The 22,781-nt window shown below is 39.0% G+C and overlaps 3 protein-coding genes across 3 annotated transcripts in view; 1 reads left to right on the plus strand and 2 right to left on the minus strand.

Annotated features, from left to right (window-relative positions):
• LOC140941622 (BTB/POZ domain-containing protein KCTD5-like) overlaps nt 1-2,915 on the minus strand; it is a 7,044-nt gene extending 4,129 nt beyond the window's left edge. Inside the window, exons 1-3 of the mRNA XM_073390644.1 lie at nt 2,558-2,915; nt 2,371-2,479; nt 1-71 (exon numbers count right to left, since the gene is read on the minus strand). The exon at nt 1-71 is cut by the window's left edge and continues 24 nt beyond it. Of these exons, the coding sequence (XP_073246745.1) occupies nt 1-71; nt 2,371-2,479; nt 2,558-2,698 (321 nt within the window). The 5' untranslated portion in view covers nt 2,699-2,915. The remainder of the gene's footprint in view (nt 72-2,370; nt 2,480-2,557) is intronic.
• Nucleotides 2,916-6,197: 3,282 nt separating this feature from the next.
• LOC140941888 (SUN domain-containing protein 3-like) lies at nt 6,198-18,632 on the plus strand. The gene is made up of 12 exons (XM_073390892.1): nt 6,198-6,432; nt 8,476-8,505; nt 9,819-9,892; nt 10,078-10,176; nt 10,580-10,676; nt 12,091-12,134; nt 12,354-12,471; nt 14,668-14,783; nt 15,683-15,745; nt 15,830-15,940; nt 16,535-16,627; nt 18,395-18,632. Exons 1-12 carry the CDS (start codon nt 6,276-6,278, stop codon nt 18,521-18,523), a joined length of 1,131 nt encoding a protein of 376 aa, XP_073246993.1. The 5' UTR covers nt 6,198-6,275; the 3' UTR covers nt 18,524-18,632.
• A 1,275-nt stretch (nt 18,633-19,907) lies between these two features.
• LOC140940540 (uncharacterized) lies at nt 19,908-21,901 on the minus strand. Its single transcript, XM_073389523.1, has one exon. It carries the CDS (start codon nt 21,632-21,634, stop codon nt 20,774-20,776), a length of 861 nt encoding a protein of 286 aa, XP_073245624.1. The 5' UTR covers nt 21,635-21,901; the 3' UTR covers nt 19,908-20,773.
• Between the last annotated feature and the right edge of the window lie 880 nt (nt 21,902-22,781).

Genomic DNA, 22,781 nt, shown 5'->3' on the forward strand with positions numbered 1-22,781 from the left:
TGACTGTATCCTATCTTTTATAATTTTAACAAGAGGATCAATATTATAAAACTCTGCCTCTTCTAAAACACCTGAAAAACAAGACATAAACAACAGTGTGAAGTATGCTGGTTGTCCAAAATGCCATTCCCAAATTACTTTTAGCCTCTTTTCAAAGTATGTCCCAGTGCTAATCCAGGCATCATATGAAAATAAGTTTTAATATTTTTTTCTGTTTTTTTTTTTTAATCAAGACATAAACAACATTGTGAAGTATACTGGTTGTCCAAAATGCCATTCTCAAATTACCATTAGTTTTGTTTTCAAAGTGTGTCCTGGTAATTATCATTGTATCACTGATATGAAAATAAGTTTTCCTTCACATGCAAATTAAGCTTATTTCAATAATAACAATAATAATAAAACATTACTGAAAAACTCTTCTCTCAGAACACATTTTAGCATAGCCTCCACTCCCTTCCTGAGGGTTCCCACCCATCCCACCTAAACTGTTAATAACATAAAACTACCACCAACAGTATGTGCAAATACATGTAAGTGAAAGAAACATTACATAATCTCCAGATAAACATGACAAGAAACTAAACTGGCAGAATTACATTAACAAGAGATTATTACTAGCCTTTACTAATGTCATACCACAAAAATAAATATGAGGAAGGTTGGAAACCTTTTTCAACTGTCAATGATCCACACACACTAAGCAAATTTTTTCTGTTGCTGGGTAAATCAAAGGTAAAACATGGGCCCAGGTCCACATGGCCAGAATGTAACACAGCTTTTGTAGCCTGAAGCACCTCGACATTTTGCTACTTCCCCCTGTATAAAAAGCTAGTCCATTACAGGGTTACCCGCTGCAGCATGTATATGTTAAACACTTGGGTGAAGTTAGAGAAAGTGGAACAAAGCTCGCTGTCTAAGGTTAAAAAAAGGAATGACAATAAGGCCAGAACTCAGAAATACAGATCTGCATTGTGATTTTTTTTTAATCTTTGGCTACCATGCCTTCAGAGGAGAGACAAAGAGGAACATTGTCTCTTGTCCTAGAGAACAACCTAATTGCAAGGCTTGAACCTGAACAACTACCAGGTACATGTGATATACACTGAAACTGTATAGAAGAGAGGGGAGGGGGTGGTGGGCTGTGTGGCCTAGTGGTCAATCAAGCCATCTGGAAGTCCCCTCAAAAATAGTTGGACTTGACATGACCATGGTAGTGGATAGTACTGCGAGACAAACGACACAACCAGTCAGAACAGAATCACCATTTTTAGGTATTTCATTAAAACAAAAGAAGACACAGCTGTGAAAATAAACTGCTGACCACAATGAACAAAAGGCTCAGTTAAATCAACTTCACGCAAAAATCAAGAGCATTAGAGGAAGGATTTTTTTAAAATTTCTCTCAATCTTCACAGCAATGACATAAATTTACATGCTAATTAAAATAAAACTGTCAGTAAATAATAATTAAACGTGACAACCCCTAATACTGTATTGAAATATTGAAGCCTCTGAATTTATTACCCTACAAATGTTATTCAGTAAAAAGATTGCTCATTTTATTTGACAATATTCTCTACAGCAAGCCATACTTTTGCCCTGATGTGAATGACTATTACACAAAAAATACCTACTTTTTGTAGTAAAACATGTTGTGTACTTTAGAGTATAGTATTACAACCATACGCTCAAGTTATCTTAAACTTGGCAGATATTAATCAAAATTCTTCATCCCGATCTGAAAAAATTGAAATAATCATTGCAAATCTCAATTTTTTTCTCTGCTTTGCACTTCAGCACGCCAGCAACAATGAAGTTTGGAATAACTGCCTTTTCATGGAGAAAAACGATACACGGAAAGGTTGTGAAACGTAAGAAATTTCTTTGCTGTAAAGTCAACAATACTTTTAAGGAGGGTGTCGTATGTTTCACGAAGTCAAAACATTTGTGCGTCTGTTTCTCTGATAAACCTTTCACACACATCATCGGAGTTTATAGCTTTTACTGCGACAGGAGGCATTTGAAAAGGTAAGGAAAAGCTTTTAGATTTACCGATTTTTGTTTCCCATTTAGCTAACATGTAAGGCTTACGTATTGCTTGAACCGTACAAAATCGATGTCAGCCTGAATTCTTATATGCAGTCCAGCTACTTGAGAGTCGCAGAGGAAATTAAATACTTCAGCTCTGCCACAAAGCGATTTAAATAAAGGCACTATAAAAGAAAAGCTGCAAACCCGTGTCGTCAAAACTTTATGTTTACATAGAAAATACCGAGGCGTAAACTCAAACTGGGAGAACTAGAGAGGGCTTGTGTTAGCAGTCAGAGCAAATTAAATTCAAAAGATATTCGTGCACATTTATATTACCTTCCTCCAGCAGGTCTTTATCGATTATGAGCTTTCCATGCCGAAGGTAGTTTAAAACAGGTCCAAAATAACGAGGATCACGATCTATCATATACGCTCCGCGTTCATCCTGTAGATGTCAAAATGTCCACCGGTTAGCTGCGAGCTTGACATCACGAACATTTGGCACGACACAAGCTGTTCTTACCTTATCCGAGGGTAAATCTGGATCCTCCGCGCAAAGCCTATGCAAGAAGGAGTTGGGATGCCTACAGAGCGTTTGTTTCGTCGTTAGAAAGTAAGTTCCACCGACATTTAGTTTTACCCAGTTATTACTTGAGGCAGCCATCTTGTACACATCGTGTTATGAAGATTGAATTGGCCGAGAGATAATAATTGGGCGAATCAAACTGATTGGTCAGAGAAGGAGCTAAAAATAGCTTTCTATTTTTAGAATCAGTTAACCTGAGTAAATTCACCTGGCTTCCCTGATCTAAATCTGGAAAATCCTTGCACTCTGAGGGCGTTTTGAGGAAGAAACCCTCGCTCACGAGTGCTTCCGATATCTGCCGAAGATCCCCGACAGGGAATCAAAAGCCCTTTTCCGCCTCACCACTAAACGCCCACGCAAATGAAGAACAGTGCAGCACACTGAAATGGAGTGTACAGCTGCATAATTCACCATATGAAAAATTTTCAGTCTTTCGTATCAAGTTTTGTCGATGTATTTTTATTGTTTGAAAAGATTTTCAGGTAATATAAATAATATTTATAGCTGCTGTAGTTTGCTTTACAATTACTGAGGTGTTTGGTCGTTTTGGAAGGAAAAAAAATTAAATATCGACCCGTGAAAAATGCATGTTATCAGAAAAGCTGCTTCACCTAAATGCAAATAAGTCCTCAGCTAAATAAGATATTAATCCAGAAGACATAGTGCGAAATACTTGGTTTCATGGCTACTTGCAATGGACGGTTCATCGTCTGAAATAAATACAGTTTACTTAAATTTTTCAGGAGTGGAAAGTTAGCTTTTAAATAATGGCTAAGAGTTTTGTGTTCTAATGATCACTGGCTTTGCAAAAGAATCGAAAACGCATATTAACCAGGCCTAAAGTACTTTGCAGCTTAAATCTTTCAATTTCGTGGCCAGTCAGATATGTATTGTTGATTCAATCCGCAAAAGAGATCCATTTTCAGCATGGGCCCATGTGGGCTCCTGTTTTCAGTTGTTTCGAGCGTTGTAGCATTTTTCGCAGGCAAAACAAGGTGTCGATTGCCACCATGAAAAATGCATCTTAATCCCGATGGCTCGCCATGTGTTTGTGTGGGAGGGAAGGAATACTCTGTTAATCAATTTTGTTAATACTTGCTTCCTTACTCCCACACTTGGTCTTACTCGCCACTCGTTTTTGAGAAAACGGGGGAGTTAATTTGTCTACAATATTTGTAATAATTGTAACCAAAAATGTATCTAAAACCGAATTGACACCTACGTCTTTTTAAATGTGTACATACCACGTGTAATCAGTTTCTATTCGCGTGGGACGGGGAAGTTTGTTTACAGTTTTGTAACTAAGGATACAATCAGGCACGTGAGGGGTTAGTGCTAAGGTGTGTACCATTTGTACACAATTAATCTAGATTTAAATGGCACTGTTTTCTTTTTTCAAGCCCAGAAAAGGAATGGGTTTGAGATGTGCTATTAACAAAACGCCAAATATTTATTTACAATGATAACTTTGTTCCACGCTCGTTACGTGCTGATTATTTTATTTTCACGTAACTGTAATTGTTTGTCATTGTCTTCGTTCTGGCTGTTATCCGTGACTCAGCCTTTCCCAGAGCCCTTCCACCTTCAATGGAGGTCAAAAGTGTTGGGACCTTTTAAGTAATATTACTAAAACTAGCGATTACTCCCCTCCCAACCCAAACAAAGTTGAATTTTTAGCAAAATGGGTCGAAATGAGTTGTTTTTTTGGCCACAATATTGCTGGGGGGGGCGGGGGGAGTGGGGAGACTACGGGATGAACCCAAAGCCGAAAAAAAAATTGTCGCTAGGAGCAGGGTCCTACGTAACAATTACTTGGAAGAGCTTTTTCACACAGTCCCAAGTTCTTTTGTCCTCTAGCCTGCGTGACAGGCGCAACGCAGGCTATTGTCCTCCGGCATTGTTGTTACACCGAGTTATACACATTAGAACGCATTCGTTTGTGCGTCCGAAATAAGAGTTAGAATAAATGGGATTAACTTCACAAATCATACGATCACGAGCAACGAACCTTGAAACACGGGTTGTTTATCATTTATAAAAAAATTCCGGAAATTTTGGTTGGGAATTTTCGGTCGGTAAGAACGGTACGTACCCTGGGTGCCAGAGACTTTTCTAGCGCGGTTTCCGGTTTCTGTCAAGTCTTTATAGTGACCCGCGCGTTCGTTTACCATTTATAAGTTTCTTGAGTTTCGTACTGGTTTCATGTTATAACTAGAATCCAGTCTAGCGCGGCGCGACAATCCGGAAATTTCAGGCAAAAGGTAAACGAAACGTACCGTTTACCCTGGGTACCAGAGGTTTTTCTCGCGGCTTCGGCCTACGGCCGAAGATGTGTCGGCCCTCGGCCAACACCGAAAATTTCCGCCGCACGCGAGAAAAACCTCTGGTACCCAGGGTAAACGGTACGTGTCGTTTACCTTTTGCCTGAAATTTCCGGATTGTCGCGCCGCGCTAGACTGGATTCTAGTTATAACATGAAACCAGTACGAAACTCAAGAACCTTGTAAATGGTAAACGAATTTCCATTCGGAACGTCCCAATCGGGAAAACGGGACCACCTTTTCAGAATTTCCGTTTGTCCCGGAATTTCCAGTGGGACGAACCAGAAAAAAACGTTACATCCCAACCGGAATTTCCGGGAATTTGTGGTAAATGGTAAACAACCACGAAAACACACAAAACGGATCGAAATCCACCAATTACAGATCAAAAATCGTGACCTTTTGAGCCCGTGTTCGTAAATTTCTGTTTTCTAAGAGGTCCGCGAAGATGATTGACGGCAGCGGAAAACGCAAAAAAAAAAAAGCGCTGTAAGAATCCATGGAAATTATATTCTAAATTACATGAAGAGTTTGCCAGGAGTTTGATTATTTGAGGAAATTTTACTTTTCTCAGGCATCATTTATTCCACTTCAGTTTATTTTTATCCGTCTGCTTTTGTTTTGTTCCTTTTTTTACCCTACGCGCGCTAGTTGTGTCGCCATGCCCTGAGGAGGTCTGAGTACGAGGCCTTTGCCACCACACGGACCTTACCCCACGAGCCACACACAGTATTTTGGAAACGAGGCAAAGAATTTCGCGCGCGTTTGATGAGCTCACGAAATTGCCATTGTGACCAAGACAACTAAAAACAACTTTAATTACAAGAAAGTGCATCTGTTTTGGTAAATCAAGAGCGAAAAAAAAGAAGTTTACGATCAACCAAAGATACGACAATGCATGTAGCTCTTGGTGAGTAATTTACCGGTAGTTTTAAACTGTTCGTTGATTCCGTGTTTTGACAGTTTGAAATAATCTGATTTTCAGGCAGGTTATTTAGCTTGATATTAAATTATGAGAAAGCAAATTACGTCGTTTTCTTCAACATAAGCAGTCCTGAAGTTAACCTCTTTCACTCCACATTTTTGCTTGTTTTTTTAGTTACAAAGAGTGTATAATGGAAGAAGTAACGTTAAAATTAGAAACTTTGGAAAAAAGATGCTATTTGATTTGAATTTGTAAGCTGTTAGATCTATTAAATTTCGCTAAATTTCATTGAAGAAATTTTTTATTCATTTAAATTTTTTTGATAGATGATGTGGCAAGGAAATCAAGTCGAACGCCAAGTAAAATTAACTCTTTTTAAAATACACCTGAAAATATCGAATCCTCTGAAATGGACAGCAGACCAACTCGATCCGTCAGATCACGTAAGACCCGACGGCAAGTAGTCGACCAGCCGCTTGACATGGAAAACAACAATTCGTCTAGTAGTCTTTATAACAACACTCTTAATGATTCAAGATTCGATGACACACCTACACACCTTTATGGTAGGTAAAGAATCTGTTTTTTTGTGGATTTTAGGAACTGAAAATATTTTCGATGCACTGCTGCATTCTTTGAATTGCTATGCATATTGCAGTGTATAATAAATGCATGAGGCTGTTTTACTTGCAAATAATTTCCAAACTGTCTGGAATCAAAAGGTTTTGTAATGAACATTTACCCGAATTTTTTTCTCAATCCTATTATCATATAAAACTGGGGTATTGTACAATAGGCGTTGGTTTTGAATTGCACTCTCAGTATAATATTAAACAAACGCAACGTGCTTTTTGCATCCGAAATAAGAGTTAGAATAAATGGGATAAACTTTACAAATCACTTGTTCGTGTATTCACTACATCATTTTTAAATCTACAAATCTGGTTTAAAAACATTAAAATACAGAAAGCTTTCCAGTGGTCCGTAAATCCCGGTAAAAGAGATCTATAACAACATTTCTGAGTGGTCATATTCTGGTCGGTCGATCCAACGCGCTCTCAGTAAAACTTTCTTCGCGGCATAGACTGCCAAAATTCAAAGGTTGACTTAAAACAACATGAACAAAAATAAAACAACAAAAGTAACGTTATTCGGCGTGCGCACGTGTAATTTCCCAGTTATGTATTATTGCAAAAATTCACTCATGGAATATCTTAATCAAACGAAGAGTTTGCAAGGAGTTTGATAATTTGAGGAAATTTTACTTTTCTTAGGCATCATTTATTTCACTTCGGTTTATTTTTATTTGTCTGCGTTTTTTTTGTTCCTGTTTTTTTCCTCTACGCGCGCTACTTGGGTCGCTACGCCCCGAGGAGGTCTGAGTACCAGGCCTTTGCCACCACACTGACCTAACACACTGACCTTGCCCCACCCTTATAACGAACCACACATAGTATTTTGGAAACGAGGCAAAGAATTTCGCGCGCGTTTGATGGGCGCACGAACTTGCCATTGTGACGAAGACAACTAAAAACAACTTTTAATTGCAAGAAAGTGTATCTGTTTTGATCATGAGCGAAAGAAGAATTTTACGACGAACTAAAGATATAACGATGCATGTAGCTCTTGGTGAGTAATTCACCGGTAGTTTTAATCTGTTCGTTGATTCCGTGCTTTGACAGTTTCAAATAACCTGATTTTCGGGCAGGAATAACGTTACTGTATAGCTTATTTAGCTTGACATTAAATTATGAGAAAGCAAATTACGTTGTTTTATTCAACATAAGCAGTCCTGAAGTTAACCTCTTACCCTCTACATTTTTGCTTGTTTTAGTTTCAAAGAGTGTATAATAGAAGAGGTAACTTTAAAATCAGAAGATTTGGAAAAAGATGCTATTTGATTTGAATTTGTAAGCTTTTTAATTAAGCTTTGATTTTCGATATATTTAACAGAATATATTCATTTCCATAGATCCTTACAACAGCTGCATATTTTTGTAAAATGACTGAAATTTTTAACACTGTTAGATCTATTAAATTTGACGTATTTATTGAAGAAATTTTTTATTCAATTTGAATTTTTTGATAGATGATGTGGCAAGGAAATCAAGTCGAACGCCAAGTAAAATTAACTCCTTTCAAAGTACACCTATAAAAACCGAATCCTCTGAAATGGACAGGAAACTTTTTCGATCCGTCAGATCGCGTAAGAGCCGACAAGAAGAAGTCGACCAGACGCTTGACATGGAAAACAACAGTTCGTTGCTCAATGCTAGTAGTCTTAATAACAACACTCTTAATAATTCAAGATTCGATGACACACCGACACACCTTTATGGTAAGGAAAAGAATTTTTTTTTTGGTGATTTCAGGAACTGAAACTATTTTCGATGCACTGCTGCATTCTTTGAATTGCTATGCATATTGCAGTGAAAAATAAATGCATGAGGCTGTTTTACTTTCTAATAATTTCCAAACTGTCTGGAATCAAAAGGTTTTGTAATGAACATTCACCCGAATTTGTTTCTCAATCCTATTATCATATAAAACTGGGGTATTGTACAAACACTCTCAGTATGATATTAAAAAACATGATGTGTTTTTTGCAGGTTTAGACAATCCCGATGAAATAAATTCAGGTAGGTATAACAGCGCACCTGGTCTATTTTAACTGATTAATTTGAATGCAGTTAACTGTTTCATATCAGCTAGTAAGATAGTATAATGATAAACTGAAAGATAAGTTTAGAAAGTAGACAGTAGTATCTTTTATGATAAAGAACATATCCTCTGATAGAAAAATGTTTACAGAATTGTTTTTAGCCTGAGAAAACAGTTGACATTTTGAGACGCCACCACTTGTTTCCCTACAAGATGACGTCTGAGGAAGGAGCGCAGAAATTCCATACTGATGACATGTCACTACCCAGATCTGGGTAGTGACACTTCATCAGGCAGTACAGAATTTCTGCGCTCATTCCTCAGGTGTCAATTTGTGGGGAAACCAGCGGAGGCATCTCAGGCTAAATTTTTTTCTGTTTCTGGGGTTATCGATATCCTATCTGGCTTTTAACTTCTCTCAGATTTAGATTCATATTCATGCTTGGGTGAATTTGTGGCTAATTTTTTTCCACTCATGGATAAGTTTTGCAGTATTTTTGGAATCAAGCATTATCATTATGATATGAATTTTCAAATTCAAAATCAGTTTTATAACTGTATTATAATTTATTTAATTTCTCATATTTTATTGATCTAATATTGATTTCCTAGCTTTATTCAACTATATCACACAAAACCAAATGTTATCACCAAACTGATATGTTTTGGAGCATTTGCTAAAATCAAGTACAGTGTAGTATTAGGTGTTAGTCTGATGACTGCATACTCTTCAGCTAGCTGCTGACTAACAGTAAATTGAACTGACACTTTATGAAAACTCAACTGATCTCCTTGCTTGTTTGCTGTTAGCCTGATTTCAGACATTACTTCAAGTCGCTTACTCCTCTCAGCAACTGAGGGAGTAAGTGACTTGCGCTGATGTCTAAGATTCAGGCTAGCTTCTAAGTTAGCTGTCCTAAGTGCCAGCGGTTTGGCTAGAGTTTTCCACCAAGCCTCAGGTTCTTGAAAGTTATGTAGCTGTAGTTTCAGTACCTTGATGTTGTTTTTCCTAAAACATATAATTATTTGTAGCACCATGCCCACCCCTCCCCCCAAACCTGGAGTACAATATGATGCCTTTTGTCTGACTCCTCCCTTGTAACCTGGTTCCTGCCAAGAGCTAGCTTAACCCTGTGGCAGCTGGTACCCCCCCCTCCCCCCTCCCACTGTGATTGTGACTCCCAGCCTGGACAAAGAAGATAAGTTTGCAGTAAGGGTTAGGTTGGTTAATGCATGAGATGTGAACATGGAGTACCAGCTAACTTGAAATTATTTCTTTTTTTCATTTCAGTTAAAGTAGAGGGTAGAGACTCAAAAACAAGCAAAATTTCTCAACAGGATACTCCAACCAAGAAGACAAAGACGGTACTTTTATCTTCATGAGACTAAGTTCTGGACTGAGTGCTTTTTGTGGCTCTATCTAATCACTGTTTATTGTTTGCAAAAACAACAGGGTTTAAGCTAGAGCAAGATCATGTATTAATAAAGTTTAAATACATTATATTAAGATATCTACATTTACTCATTGTATTCATATTGATTGTTTACAGATTTGGCACTGGATTTCATATTGTATCCTTGTTTTGTTGGGTATCATATTAGTTAACAGTTTGTTGACGCAATATCGTGCCCAGAAGAATCACCTCAAGGTATTAAATAGGATCCAAATAAATAAGAAAATTCTGGTGGATGAAATCAAAGGAAATAAATTGAGTGCATGCATTTAATAGGTTCCTATGGTCTTGTTGCAAACCTCTAAGTTATATGGTGTAAATAGAAGCTAGAGATGTTGCTCAGAATTAAAATTAGATTAATAATTTGATTGATATAAACTTTGCATTTATATTAATCTCTAATGAAATTTAATATTTCATCTATTTGGTCCTATTTGTATATGGTTGCATATTTGGGGTCAACATGGCTAATTTGGTTTGAAATGTTTAGGGGAATGCTTACTTTAATTGATTTCCCTCATGAATGGTTACTTTCATAATGTGACAAAATGGTGGTACTGGTGTTTTTCTAGCTAACAGATTTCATGATGTTTTGTAGGGTGGTAACTCTGTTGTACAGTGTAATTACGAGGAATTGGTAGCAGAACTGAAAACATTTAAAGAAAAAGTTATTGAGATTGAGCAAGAATTGAAAAGTAAGTTCACTAGTTAAAATTATATAGGTCAGCATTTTTAGTGTTTTTAACTCCATACAAATCAGGGGCACCCAACAGCAATTTTCGGGAAAATATCTGTTCGGAAGACGATTTGAAAACTAGAATTTTCGGAACATTTGTTGTAAAATTTCTTGCTTGCCTGCCTCTCCTAGGATTTTCGAACGTCTACAAAATGGTATAATTACCCATTTTAAACGGATGTTTACCCTAAAAAAGGCCACCTAGAATTTTCGGGAGCCTTTTTCTGGCTGAAATTTTCGAAAAGGTAAGTTTTGATCCCTATAATTTTCGGATCACTTGACTTTCAGCTAGGAAATCCGAACAGGTTAGGGGATAAAAATATGCCTATATCTACCGTTTAAATACTAAAATGCGTTCAACAATGCTATGTTAAGTGGTTTTGAACTATATCCTCGTTGGGTGCCCCTGACAAATGTATGCAGTTACATCAAGTTAGATACTAACTGCTGTAAATTGAAGTGTATTTTAAATTGTCTTTAAAATTTCTCTGGTTTAGCTATAATTTAAGAGAAAGAGAAACCTAACATCAGAAAGCTCAGAAAAATTTCCAGGGTCTTGATGAAATTCAAACTCATGGCCCTCCCACAAGATCTAGATAGGTATCTACCTGGTGTGGGTTCCCCACAAAATACTTCACTGCCACCAACTGGATCATGAGTTTACACCTCCCCTCTACCATTCGGCCCCTTTAACAGGGTACCATTTTAAATACACCAAACAAAATTAACTATATTTGACGTTGACTAAATTTCTAGAATAGGGTACCTGCAATTTCAAGAATGCATTTTATTTTCTAAAATGGGATCTCAATAATTTTAGGCATACCTTAGGTGGCAGAAAATCCTTAAATATGAATTGCTGAGTCCAGGTTCTATGAGCCCGCGAGACTGAGCACCCCACCCAGACCCTTGTTTTCACTATAACCGCTGGACGCCAACATGGTTCAGGTCATTGTTACCTAAGGTCTTCCTGGGTGGCATGCCATACACACCCAAAACACTGCACTGGGTAGGCTGTGATCAGTCTCTTATCTGGGTGCTGGGGCAGACACAGTGGGGGAGTATTGAGAACAAGATCATCCCCTTCTCCCGTCATGAGAGCCTGCTTGTGGGCCATGCATGAGACAAACACATTTTGAGCATATTCAAGTATTTTAGATAGTTTAGATCTTATTGACTGTGCACATTCACCAAAATTTACAACAGCCTTCAACTTTGTCTTCCAAAAAATAATAAGCATTGCCTTACATGTAAAGTTTTTTGGAGTGTGAAAATGTTAAGTATAAGGTTGCAAATTTCCACTACAGACTTAGTTTTAACTCTTGGTGTGTGATAGCTTAGTTGATAACTGACAGATGTTCATTAACTTGCAGTGGAAAAGGTTCCAAGTGACCAGAGTGTATTCCTAGATGATAAGGTACAATTAATAATTTTGAAGTAATTATTATGTCAAAATATTATCAGTATTATATTATGTTATTTATTTATTTGTTTACAACTACAATTTGCAACTTATGATCGGATTTGGAAATTTTAGCACTGTTTAAACTTCTTTGAAACACCTGATTTCAATGAAAATCAAGGAAGTTGTTGACTGAAGTTGGATTCCCTTTTGTGTTTTGCACTTTTTTAACAGTCCCTCAACGGCAACGGAAAAGAACTGAATAAACTACTAAACAGCCGTATTACTGAAGCTCTTAACCGCTGGGATGCGGACAAAATCGGAATGCCGGATTATGCTTTGGAGTCTTCAGGTATTGAACACACACTATATCTCACATCTTACATACAGTGAATATTTACCAAAAAGAAACTTATTATAGGGGTCTTGAGTTATGGATATTTTCTTGTAACCCTAGCATTGTTTATTTAATGATTGATTATCCTTAGGATGTAACATAGGATAGCAGGACGTATTTTTCATGAATAGAAACCAGAGCAAAACTAGAAACAAGCAAAATATTGCAGAAACTTCGGGGGCGGATCTAGGGGGACGGTAACCCTAACCCTAACCCTGAGATGACCTGCGGCTTTTTAATACAACTGGTATTCTGTTTTAAAATTTGTGTACGTCACCAGTCAGTTACTCCATTCCTTAAGGCTGGTTTTCACTAGCGACGGAGTCGGAGTCGGAGTCGGAGTCGTAAGCGGAGTCGTAAGAGCGCTTATGACCTAGTGAAAATCAAAAATCGGAGTCGTAAGCGGAGTCATAAGCGCGACGTAATCGGAGTCAGAAGAATCAGAACGTTTCCATTTTCTTCCGACTCCGCTTACGTTCCGCTTATGATCTAGATAAAACCAGATTGTCGAAGTAGGAAGCAGAAGCGGAAGGATAAGCCAATCAGAATGCACGTTCCCACGCTTTGTGATTGGTTTGGTTCTTCTGCTTCTGCTTCCGACTCCGACAATCTGGTTTTCACTAGCTCATAAGCGGAACGTAAGCGACGGAGTCGTAAGCGAAATCGGAACGCTGTTTTCACTAGATCAAAAGCTCTACGCTTCTGATTACGACTCCGACTCCGACTCCGACTCCGTGGCTAGTGAAAACCAGCCTTTATATGATCGGCCCCTGAATCGCAAGACAACTTTCTTTTTGTTTAAAAAGAGCGTTTATTAACGGGAAAACTGACCAATGGTATAGGCCATTACAACTGAAAAAGGCGAAGAGTCGATCACTAAAAACCTTAAAACCGAAAACGTCAATACAGCTCTAAGATGACTGTAAGTACATACAGGCGCTAGAATGAAGGAAAGACAAGGGAACACCCCATCATGTTCTCTTGGGAAAGAGTACTGACTACTTTCAATTAGACAGAAAGAAAAATATCACCGTTCGCATGCTTTTAAAACCAGATAGCCTGGGACTGGACAACGTGGGGAAAACGGCAAAAAACGGAGTGAAACAGCAGCCGTTCAGCTCGCTTCTCTTGCCGATTTTTTTGGCTCTCGTCGATTTTTTTTTGCCTTTTTTCACCACTGCGGAGCCCGGTCCAAGGCGAAAGTCCGGATTTCTGTAAGATAAAAGTGTAATTTCTACAGTTTTCAGTAAACCAGTTATAATGCCATACTCAGAGATAAATAGAGTGAAATTTGGAAATTCCCTTGTTTTGAAAGCTTTAGTCTTCTGTTTTCTGTTTCGTTTTCGTCAGAAGCGGATGGCGGCGGCCCTTACTCTAGGGGACAGGAGGGTCTTGGAGCAAGAATGGTCGATTTTTTTTCGCGTGATTATAGTCGTGTTTTTTTTTTGTGCGGGGTGGGGGGGGGGGGGGGGGTTAGGCCCCAGTACTCCCCTCTCAAGTTTAGGAAGTGGTGATTAGACACAGGGTTTCATCACCAGATGAAACACTGAGAAGAGAGTTGAAAATACGACGGGCAGCGGAGTACTTTTGATCAACTTCGAGTCGAATACTTGATATTACTTCTCAAACAAGATGATTTTAGGAGGAGAAATTACGGGTGCAAAAATGAACTGTTTTTCATCTGATGTCCAACACTCATTCAAGTGAAATACCGTAAAATTCCGAAAATAAGCCCCTACATGTATAAGCCCCTCCAAATATAAGCCCCCTAAACTCGTAACGAAAAAAACCCTCCGTTAAATCGCCCCTCCAAATATAAGCCCTCCAGGGGCTTGTACTTGGAAATTGCCCTCAAATACAAAGTAAAACACAGCAAAAACGGTAAATTTCCTTCCAACTGTAATGCTAGCCCAATCGATTTTGAAACGCAAATTTCCCTCCATAGATAAGCCCCTCAAACAGGGCGTTTGAAAAATATAAGCCTCGGGGCTTATTTTCGAAATTTTAAGGTATCTTTTGTATTTTCTTTATGAATTATTAATGAGTTTGGGAATTGATGAATAGATGACTTTGTGGTTAAAGCCAATCTTTCTACGAAATTACTTTTAAAAACAGAAGATTAAAATTCTCGCTTCTCTGTACAAAATGTAGGAGGCCAGATCCACAGTGCGTATCACTCACCCACGTTTTCTAACGGAGCACCTCAGCTGATGGTGTTTGGTATTCCTCTGTGGTATGAGGTAAAGACCCCAAGAGTTGTCATCCAGGTACGTCGTATAAATTGCCCCAGAGTGTAGCTAAGGCCGCGTCTTCACGTATCCGTTTTTTATTTGTAAACGGAGATTTTTTTCCCGGTTTTCCGAAAAATCCGCGTCCACACGTTGCGTTTTTAAATCGTTTTTGCCCGTTTAGACAAAAGCGCAATAGTGACTGAAAACGTTACTAACTTTGATAACCCGTGACTTAATCGTTTTAAAAAATCTCTCTTTAATTTTCATCCATCCACACGAGTACATCAAAGTGGCCTTCATAGAAAAAAAAAAAGCGTTTTCGGTGATCGTTTTCAGCGGTCGGCAGGCGGTAGGCCAAACAGTAGAGAAAAAATCTTCGTTCAAATAAAAACAGATGCGTGTGGAAGGGGCCTAATAAAGTAGTTGATACAAATGTGTAGTATAAATATAATCGATGAGTAGTGTTGAGTTGTAAGAGTGGGTTCGAAATGCTTCACGGGTGAGACCATTGTTTTCCTAAAAAAACTAACGGCCAATTATTTAGTTTAGCTTAGGGCCAATTTAGTTTAGCTCGTGTTTAACAAAACCGCGTACTAAGCCAATTTCAGTTTGCCCAACGCTTTTATCTAAACACCATTTTTCATGAGGGGAGAAAAGGTATCTTAAAGCCTTGAAGCCCCATTGTCCACATACAAATGATCCAGTCTGTACTCCATATATTTCCTTTAAGAATTAATGGAGGGAATTTGTTTAATAAAGATGAAAGGATTTTCGTTATGGTGATCACTTCTTTTATTCGCATAACCTTTTTCCGATATTATGTATTAGTATTGTTGGAAGAAAACTGATGTTAGTCATTCTTGAGAGAGTATCTCAGTTGGTCTCTTGGGATGGAAAGGTGTTTACTTTGTTTGTTTGTTTTCCTCTCCCGTTAGCAAGGAAACTCCCCAGGGGATTGTTGGGCTTTTCAAGGACAGAACGGCTTCGTGGTGATCAAGGTTGAGTTGATTTGCATTCGCTTCCACTTTCTCACTGTATTCACTGCATATTTGTGTAACTTGGTTCGATCTTTTCGCTGGCAGCTTTCTCAGACGATTAAACCTTCTTCGTTTACGTTGGAACACATGCCAGCATCTCTGTCTCAGTTTGGAGATAACTCAATTCCCAGTGCTCCAAAAGACTTCTCAGTCTGGGTCAGTGAGTGCCATAGTAATACAGAGAATATCTCCCATAATACACCATGTCTGCCCCTAACATTTTGCATAACCTGGCCTTTTTTTTCACTTCTCCTGGCTATTACAGTAGTCAAGAGAAACTGAAGTCGATACTTATGCAAACGTTTGGAGGGCAAACAGGGTGTATTACGGGAGATGTGCAATGAAGAACAAGCTACTTAATAACAGTTTGTGTCAAATAGTCACATTTTAGGATTTGTCTGCAGAATCAATAGACAGACCACCTTATATGTATAACAAATGTCCCCCTTGGCAGCGATATACAATTAAATAGACGATACATATAGAAATAATAAATTTGTGGTATTATATCCACAACGCAGCTCTTCGTCCACCATTCCGATTCGAATCAGAATTTGGAAGTGTTAGATTTTGAGGTGAGGAGCAGGAAAATCAAAGTGCCCGAAGAAAAACCTCTCGGAGCAATGGCAAAAACCAATAACAAATTAGCAAAAGTTTCATTAAGTTTCTTGCCGTTTGACCTTTGGTAACAAGTAACCTCACTTAAAGTGGTAGCCTTCATTGTTCAACAGCTTTTTAATCACTTTATAGGGCTGGAGTGACGCTCATGGAAAAGATAGAACAAAACTTGGAGAATATGTTTATGATAATAAGGCAACTGCTCTTCAAACCTTTTCAGTGCAGGTGAGGGGATCGGCTGAAGTGACCGAAAGCTCAGAGCGTCGAACTCGCAATCCAGAGGCCCTGGATTCCAGTTCCGCTCTCTTACCATTACCGTATTAACTCGAATAGACGCCGCGGCGTTTATTTCATTTTTCGCGATCCAGCTGCGGCGTTTATTCGAGGGCGGCGTCTATTCGGGGGCGGCGTTTATTCAAAAATCACTTTATTCAGTACTAAATATCGTACTATATATGGTAACTTTTTTACTAGGTAACAGTAACAAATCTCTGCATTAACAGCAGAATTACGCGTTGCAAAAATTCTTGAAAGAGAACTTAACACAAGAGCAAAAAAAGTACAGTCACTTTGAACTAAAAAATGTTGTTCTAAAAGAAAATAAATTTCCATTGCTGGTTTAAACTCGAAATAGACTTTTCTTTAATAATTATTATAAATTATTATTTCCTCAAATAAACGCTGCATCGTGGACGCGGCGTCTATTCGGGGGTCGCGTCTATTAATATTTTGAGTCTCAAGTGCGGCGTCTATTTGGGGGCGGCGTCTATTCGAGTAAATACGGTAACGTTCTTAGGGATTCGTCACGCGTTCCTTCCTCACGTTGGGAGGATTGCGTGACGAGCCAAAAGAACGTCTGCGCAGGAGGCTTGCACGGAGTGCATTTCCTCGGCTACGCTTGTAAATAACCAACCGGTTCGCTACAATTTGACAGGACTAGTAGGAGGCGTAAAGTGCACTCCCACTTTAAAAAAAGCATTTCTACATTTACATTTTGTGCAATGGATCCGCGTACTGAGCCATTTTCAATTGAGTAACCCCTGATATCTGAACATTGTAAGTGTTTATTGTGAATATCGTCAGTAAGGCCACTTCCACATTTTCCATAATGCACCTTATTTGCCCCATAAAATTTTACATAACCTTTGTTTTTCATTTCTCCTTGGTATTACAGCCGTCCTAAGAGAGATTGAAAACAATGCTGATGCAAATTTTGGGGGGCAAATAAGGTGCGTTATGGGAAATGTAGAAGTGGCGGATTGGCCATTTCGTGATTGCGAAGAGACTGGATTGATGCTGCGTCGAATTGCACTATGGGACTGTTTTGGGGACGCTATCTCTTTTTTCAACGGTTGTTACGAAGTTGGGCAGGAAACTGGGTCAAAATTCTTTTAAACAATGTCACGGCGGCCATGTTGGTCTACCAAAACATGAAACGACAGCCATGAACCTGTAGGAGTTGAATCCATTTCTCCAGTAAAAATGTTCTTTTGTTCCAAGAAATTTGCATAGATGATGACCACGTGAGTGAAAACGATCTACAACGAGCCATTTAAAATTAACGTATTAGAAAAATCTGGAAGTCCAATGATTGTCTTCTTTCAACCCCTAAAGTGGAAACTGTATTAAACAAATAAAGGAAAGATGAAGCTTAAACGAGGGTTAGTTAATTTAGGAACCCGCCAGCCTGTGTGGCAGCAGTCGTTTTTATTTCGTTTTAGCCAAGCGGGAGAAACTCACGAGGGCATTGGGGGTAACGGAGGGAAAAAACTAGGCGCTCCTTTTTACTATATGCCTTTGCCCGTTTTGTGCGCTTTTCCCGGAAAACGGAAAGAAGTGCTACGCGGCTAGGACCCCGCGAAAACAGTCGTCCTTTGCCGCTCCCTGCCACCATGTAGCTCCCGTAGCGGGAGAGAGAGATGAGAAATGGCCGTGCGGACTAAAGGACAGTTAGAAGATAACATTGTTAATTCTCGTTGTGTTTACTTTCAGGTTTCATCAGTGCCATATTTTCGATTCGTTGAACTTAGAGTGCACTCGAACTATGGCAACCCTTCATACACGTGTTTGTACAGATTTAGAGTGCATGGAGTTCCATATGTACAAAAATACAATCAGTAACTAACGAAAGATCTGATCTGTATTGTGATCATAAGATCAACTCACTCAATGTTGAAATTTATCATGCGGTGTAAAGTAAAGGTCTTTTAAAAAAGTCAAGGTGTGATGTCGTGCTGCAGTTAAAGGTTTTTTTTAAAAAACAAACGCTCGTCTTCTATCCTATTTAGTACAAAACGCTATCAGAGGGCTTAAGCTACGTGCAAACGGACGCAACAACTCCCAACATTGTTGGTCCAACAATGTTGGGAGTTGTTGCGTCCGTGTTGGCAGTGGTGTGCAAACGGATGCAACAACTCCCAACAATGTTGGGACCTGCAGTGCATCGTAGGAAAGATACAACCCATAAGACTTTCGAGACCATGTGTAATGCGCGTGCGTGGCCCCACCAATATTGGAAGAGCTGTGCAAACGGATCCAACGTTGTTGCGCTACGGTTCGGCGATCACGGAACAAAAGAAATGTTGGGAGTAGTTTGTTCAAACGTTTGACCAGTTTCAAACTCTGCGCAACAACTCCCAAAAACACGCAACAACATGTAACATCCGACAATGTTGCGTCCGTTTGCACGCGGCTTAACACCTTCCCTTTTACCGATGTCAATTTTTAATGTTTTTGTGATTAAAACAAAATTATGGCTAGTTAGATCGATTATTAATACTGATTCTAGTGAAACTGGAAGTTTGATAAAAATATCCATTGCAAACTCTGGGAAATATGGGAGCCCAATTCACCAATATTCTTAAATGCATGCCAGTGGACAACGCTTGCCCTCCTGGCATTTCTTAGTAAACGTCACCGAGAGATACTCGCCCGCTCTTTCGCAGACTTCTCGCAGACAACGGGTCAAGAGAGAACGCCTAGGGACTAGGCTGGGCAACACTCACAAACTCATGCGTTCACCGCTTTCCACTCACGAACAACCCATATTTATCCGTTTGCGAACTTACCCTGTTGGACCAGTATGTCCACCTTACCCTCCCCTATTAACCCAAGAATTTCTCCTACGCGAGAAACTACTGTTAACGTTGGGTTAGGGGAGGAGTAGGTGGGTAGTTTTCGAGAGTCTTGTACTGATCCGCGTTTACAAACAAACCTTTCGAATTCAAAAGCGAGACTGTTTAGGAAAACAAGATAAATTATAACTAATGTCGGGAGACGAATTAGACTGTGTGTTGAAGTTATAAAAATGACGTTAATGAATACGCTAGCGGGACAGCTTGATGACATCTGAACTATTAAAAACAAAACCGAAATTATTACGTGAGCCTTCTTCGAGGCCAAGTTTTAGGCCAAATTAAACATTAAGGGAAACCCCCAATGTGTCATAACCAACGACTTTAAACACTTAATAAAGCAATGTAAATAATGCATTAAGAGGCATCAGTCTTGAAACAAGATTTGTCGTGTTATTACACCTTCGACGACATCTGATTTAATTATAAGCTATTTTGATTATCTACTCTCCCATCGGGAAAAATATTCAAAACAACAGAAAAACCTCATTATCAGCAGGAATTTCTTTCTCTCAACTGCTGGATATTTATAAATGCCTTCTGAGAGACCCAGCTGAATGGACGCAGTTTACAATCTATCAGTAAATTGTTAAAATAAGGGTTCATAAATTTAATCTTGTCTTTTTAATTAACATTAAGTGAATACCTTATATCGCCTTAGGATATCCTTCAGTGTCTAAGACGCGTGCAGTGTGGCTATATTAAATGCAAATGACCGCGCTCCAACATCTACATGTACAAAACTTTTCAATTCAATTTTTCGTTTTTCTTTTTTTTCATTTCGTCTTTACAAGGTCTACCTTTTTAGAGAGCTGCATGCATATTCCTCTTTTCCTTAAGCGTGTTTACGTTGTTTTGGGAACCAATTACCATTTTACATTATCTTATTCCGCTTTTACATAAGCGCATGGTATTAAACACATTTGCCATATTTCTTTCTTTTCCTTTGACGTCGTTTTTGTTCTAATTTTGAGTGTACCCTCGTTAAGATAATTTTCTTTTTCTTGCTTTTTCTAACTCTGACGTCGAACGTAACTTAAAAGAACGCAACGAAAACATTTTGGTTACGATCCTTGTGACTTTTAATTGCAAAAAATGCAAATGAAAAAGTCGCACTCTTCACAGGAATAATTTTCTACAATTTGAAAAGCGCTTTTTCGACTGTATTTGTAATTGTTCCTTATATTGTTGCCTTGGTACAAACCAAAAAAAAGATCAGGAACGAAATTCTTTTGACTCATCTCTCCTTTTGGTCGGCGGACTTTCGTTGAAAGTGCGAGATTTTTTTCGCATCAGTCGGATCCGATCGCGTGCGTCCCGATCTCTTTCTTAAGTAGCGACAGTAGCGGATATCGTCAAGTGTGTATTCTGTACCATGCACCCGCGCTTTAAAAGCTTCATCCTTGTTGAAGTTTCTGACCCTTGGCTTAAAACCCACGCTCCGTCTTATAGGCGGTAGATGGGTTGGCGGAAGTTTAAGCGTTGGGCCTAAACTGAGTTCCTCCTCGTTCAAATCAAAGTGACTTTCTGGCGGACCTGATTGTGGCCTTGTATTGTGGTCAGATTTGTCGTCAACCGACAATCGTTGTGCTTTATCAACTGCCTGCCGTTTACTTTGCAGGTTGCTGTTTGCCTTCTGTAAGCCTTGCAGAGAAAAGTTAATTGGTTTTCGTCCGATTCGCTTTTGTTCGAAGCTGACTGTCGAGGCCCTCCTTAAAGAGGGTTCTGATTTAACACTCCTTACAGAGCCAGCATCGTCTTTTTCGCGATTCGATTTAAGCAGAGCCTCGTAAACATCTTTCAGGGACATCTGACGCGTCACCCCGGATGGAACAACAGCAGCTGCTTGTTCAGAGTTCAAAGAGTCTGATCTCGTCAAATTCAGCGAGGTATTTCGCAGCTCTTCGCGTTGCTTCAACAACTTGTTTCGATCATCCACGGCACCTTTCCTCCAATGTGCATTTTCTCTTTCTAGAGCCTTCCGCACCTTAAGCCAGTTGTGCGCTGCGCGATTGTTCTTTTGGTTTAGATCTCTGTTAGCTGCTTTTGCCTTTACGGCCGGTTCCACTTGCAAGCTCTCTCTTGGTACAGCCGCCATGATTTTCCGATTAAGTGCCAACTAAACCTGTCTATGTTGACGTCTGGCACGTTCAATATTCTTAGTTTAATTGACGTTGACTAACAGATCCTTCTGCAAATAAACCTCTCGAGTGCGTGGGCCTTATTCCATATTCAATACATTGTTCGTTCCACCTGGACGCTCCTGTTATCACGTTGCTACCCGCTGCGGGAGGGCTTTTATCGTCAAGTGTCTAACCCTTTTTTGTTCAACCCTTGAGTAGCGTGAATTTGTACAAAGCTACGCCCTTTGAAAGGACCCATTGGAAGAAAATTAGTCACCCTCAATCGCTTCACACCTTTTTTTATGAAGATGTATTGTTATATATTTATGTGAATGAGGTTGTATTTTATGGTATCAATCGAATCTCAACACAAGCTTTAGAATGCGTCCTCTTTTGTTCAAAAATGGCTTTCAAAAAACGATAAAATTGTGTTTTTATTTTTTTCCTATGGCCAACTAATTGTAAGCTCTTTGTTGCATGTAATCCTTTCGGTATAGAAGTTAATTACTTTTTGCTATTAACGAGTGCTTGTTAAGCCAAGCGTCAAGAAGGCACTCAGTGTCGAACTTTTTCTTTATACGCAGAACTTAATCCATGATTATTTTGATACCCCTCTGGTGTACCCAGCTCTCTTTATACAGACACCTCTCTGGTCCGGCCTAGACTTGGCTTTGACCTTTTCGTGTCCGTCTAAGGAGGTTTGAGTGTATAGATATAAAACCGTTACAATATCAAGGTAACATTAAAGACTTTGAGAATAAGCATAACAAAGGATGAGTAATTGCAACCTCTTCGTGTTTTCTGAAGTTTTTTTTCCTGAGGCCTTTTAGTCGAGCAACGAATTTCAAGAGCCATTACGTAATCATCGTTAAAAGCCGGCTATCATAAATAACGTTTGTTCACAAGAGGCGAAATGCCGCTACTACAATAGAACAAACGTACTTTGATGTTAAAAGACAAATTACTTTAATAATGAAGCAACAGAAAACTTCTGTATGGTGGTAGATATTGAGCACTAGAGCAACCCTTAAACAGAGTTGCAACAAAGTTTTTACATACATACATATCCCTACATAAAACTTGTTATTAGAATTTCTTTACGATCACAGCCTTTGTTTCTAG

The sequence above is a fragment of the Porites lutea genome, chromosome 6 (genome assembly GCF_958299795.1).
Source record: "Porites lutea chromosome 6, jaPorLute2.1, whole genome shotgun sequence".
NCBI classification, from domain to species: Eukaryota; Metazoa; Cnidaria; class Anthozoa; order Scleractinia; family Poritidae; genus Porites; species Porites lutea.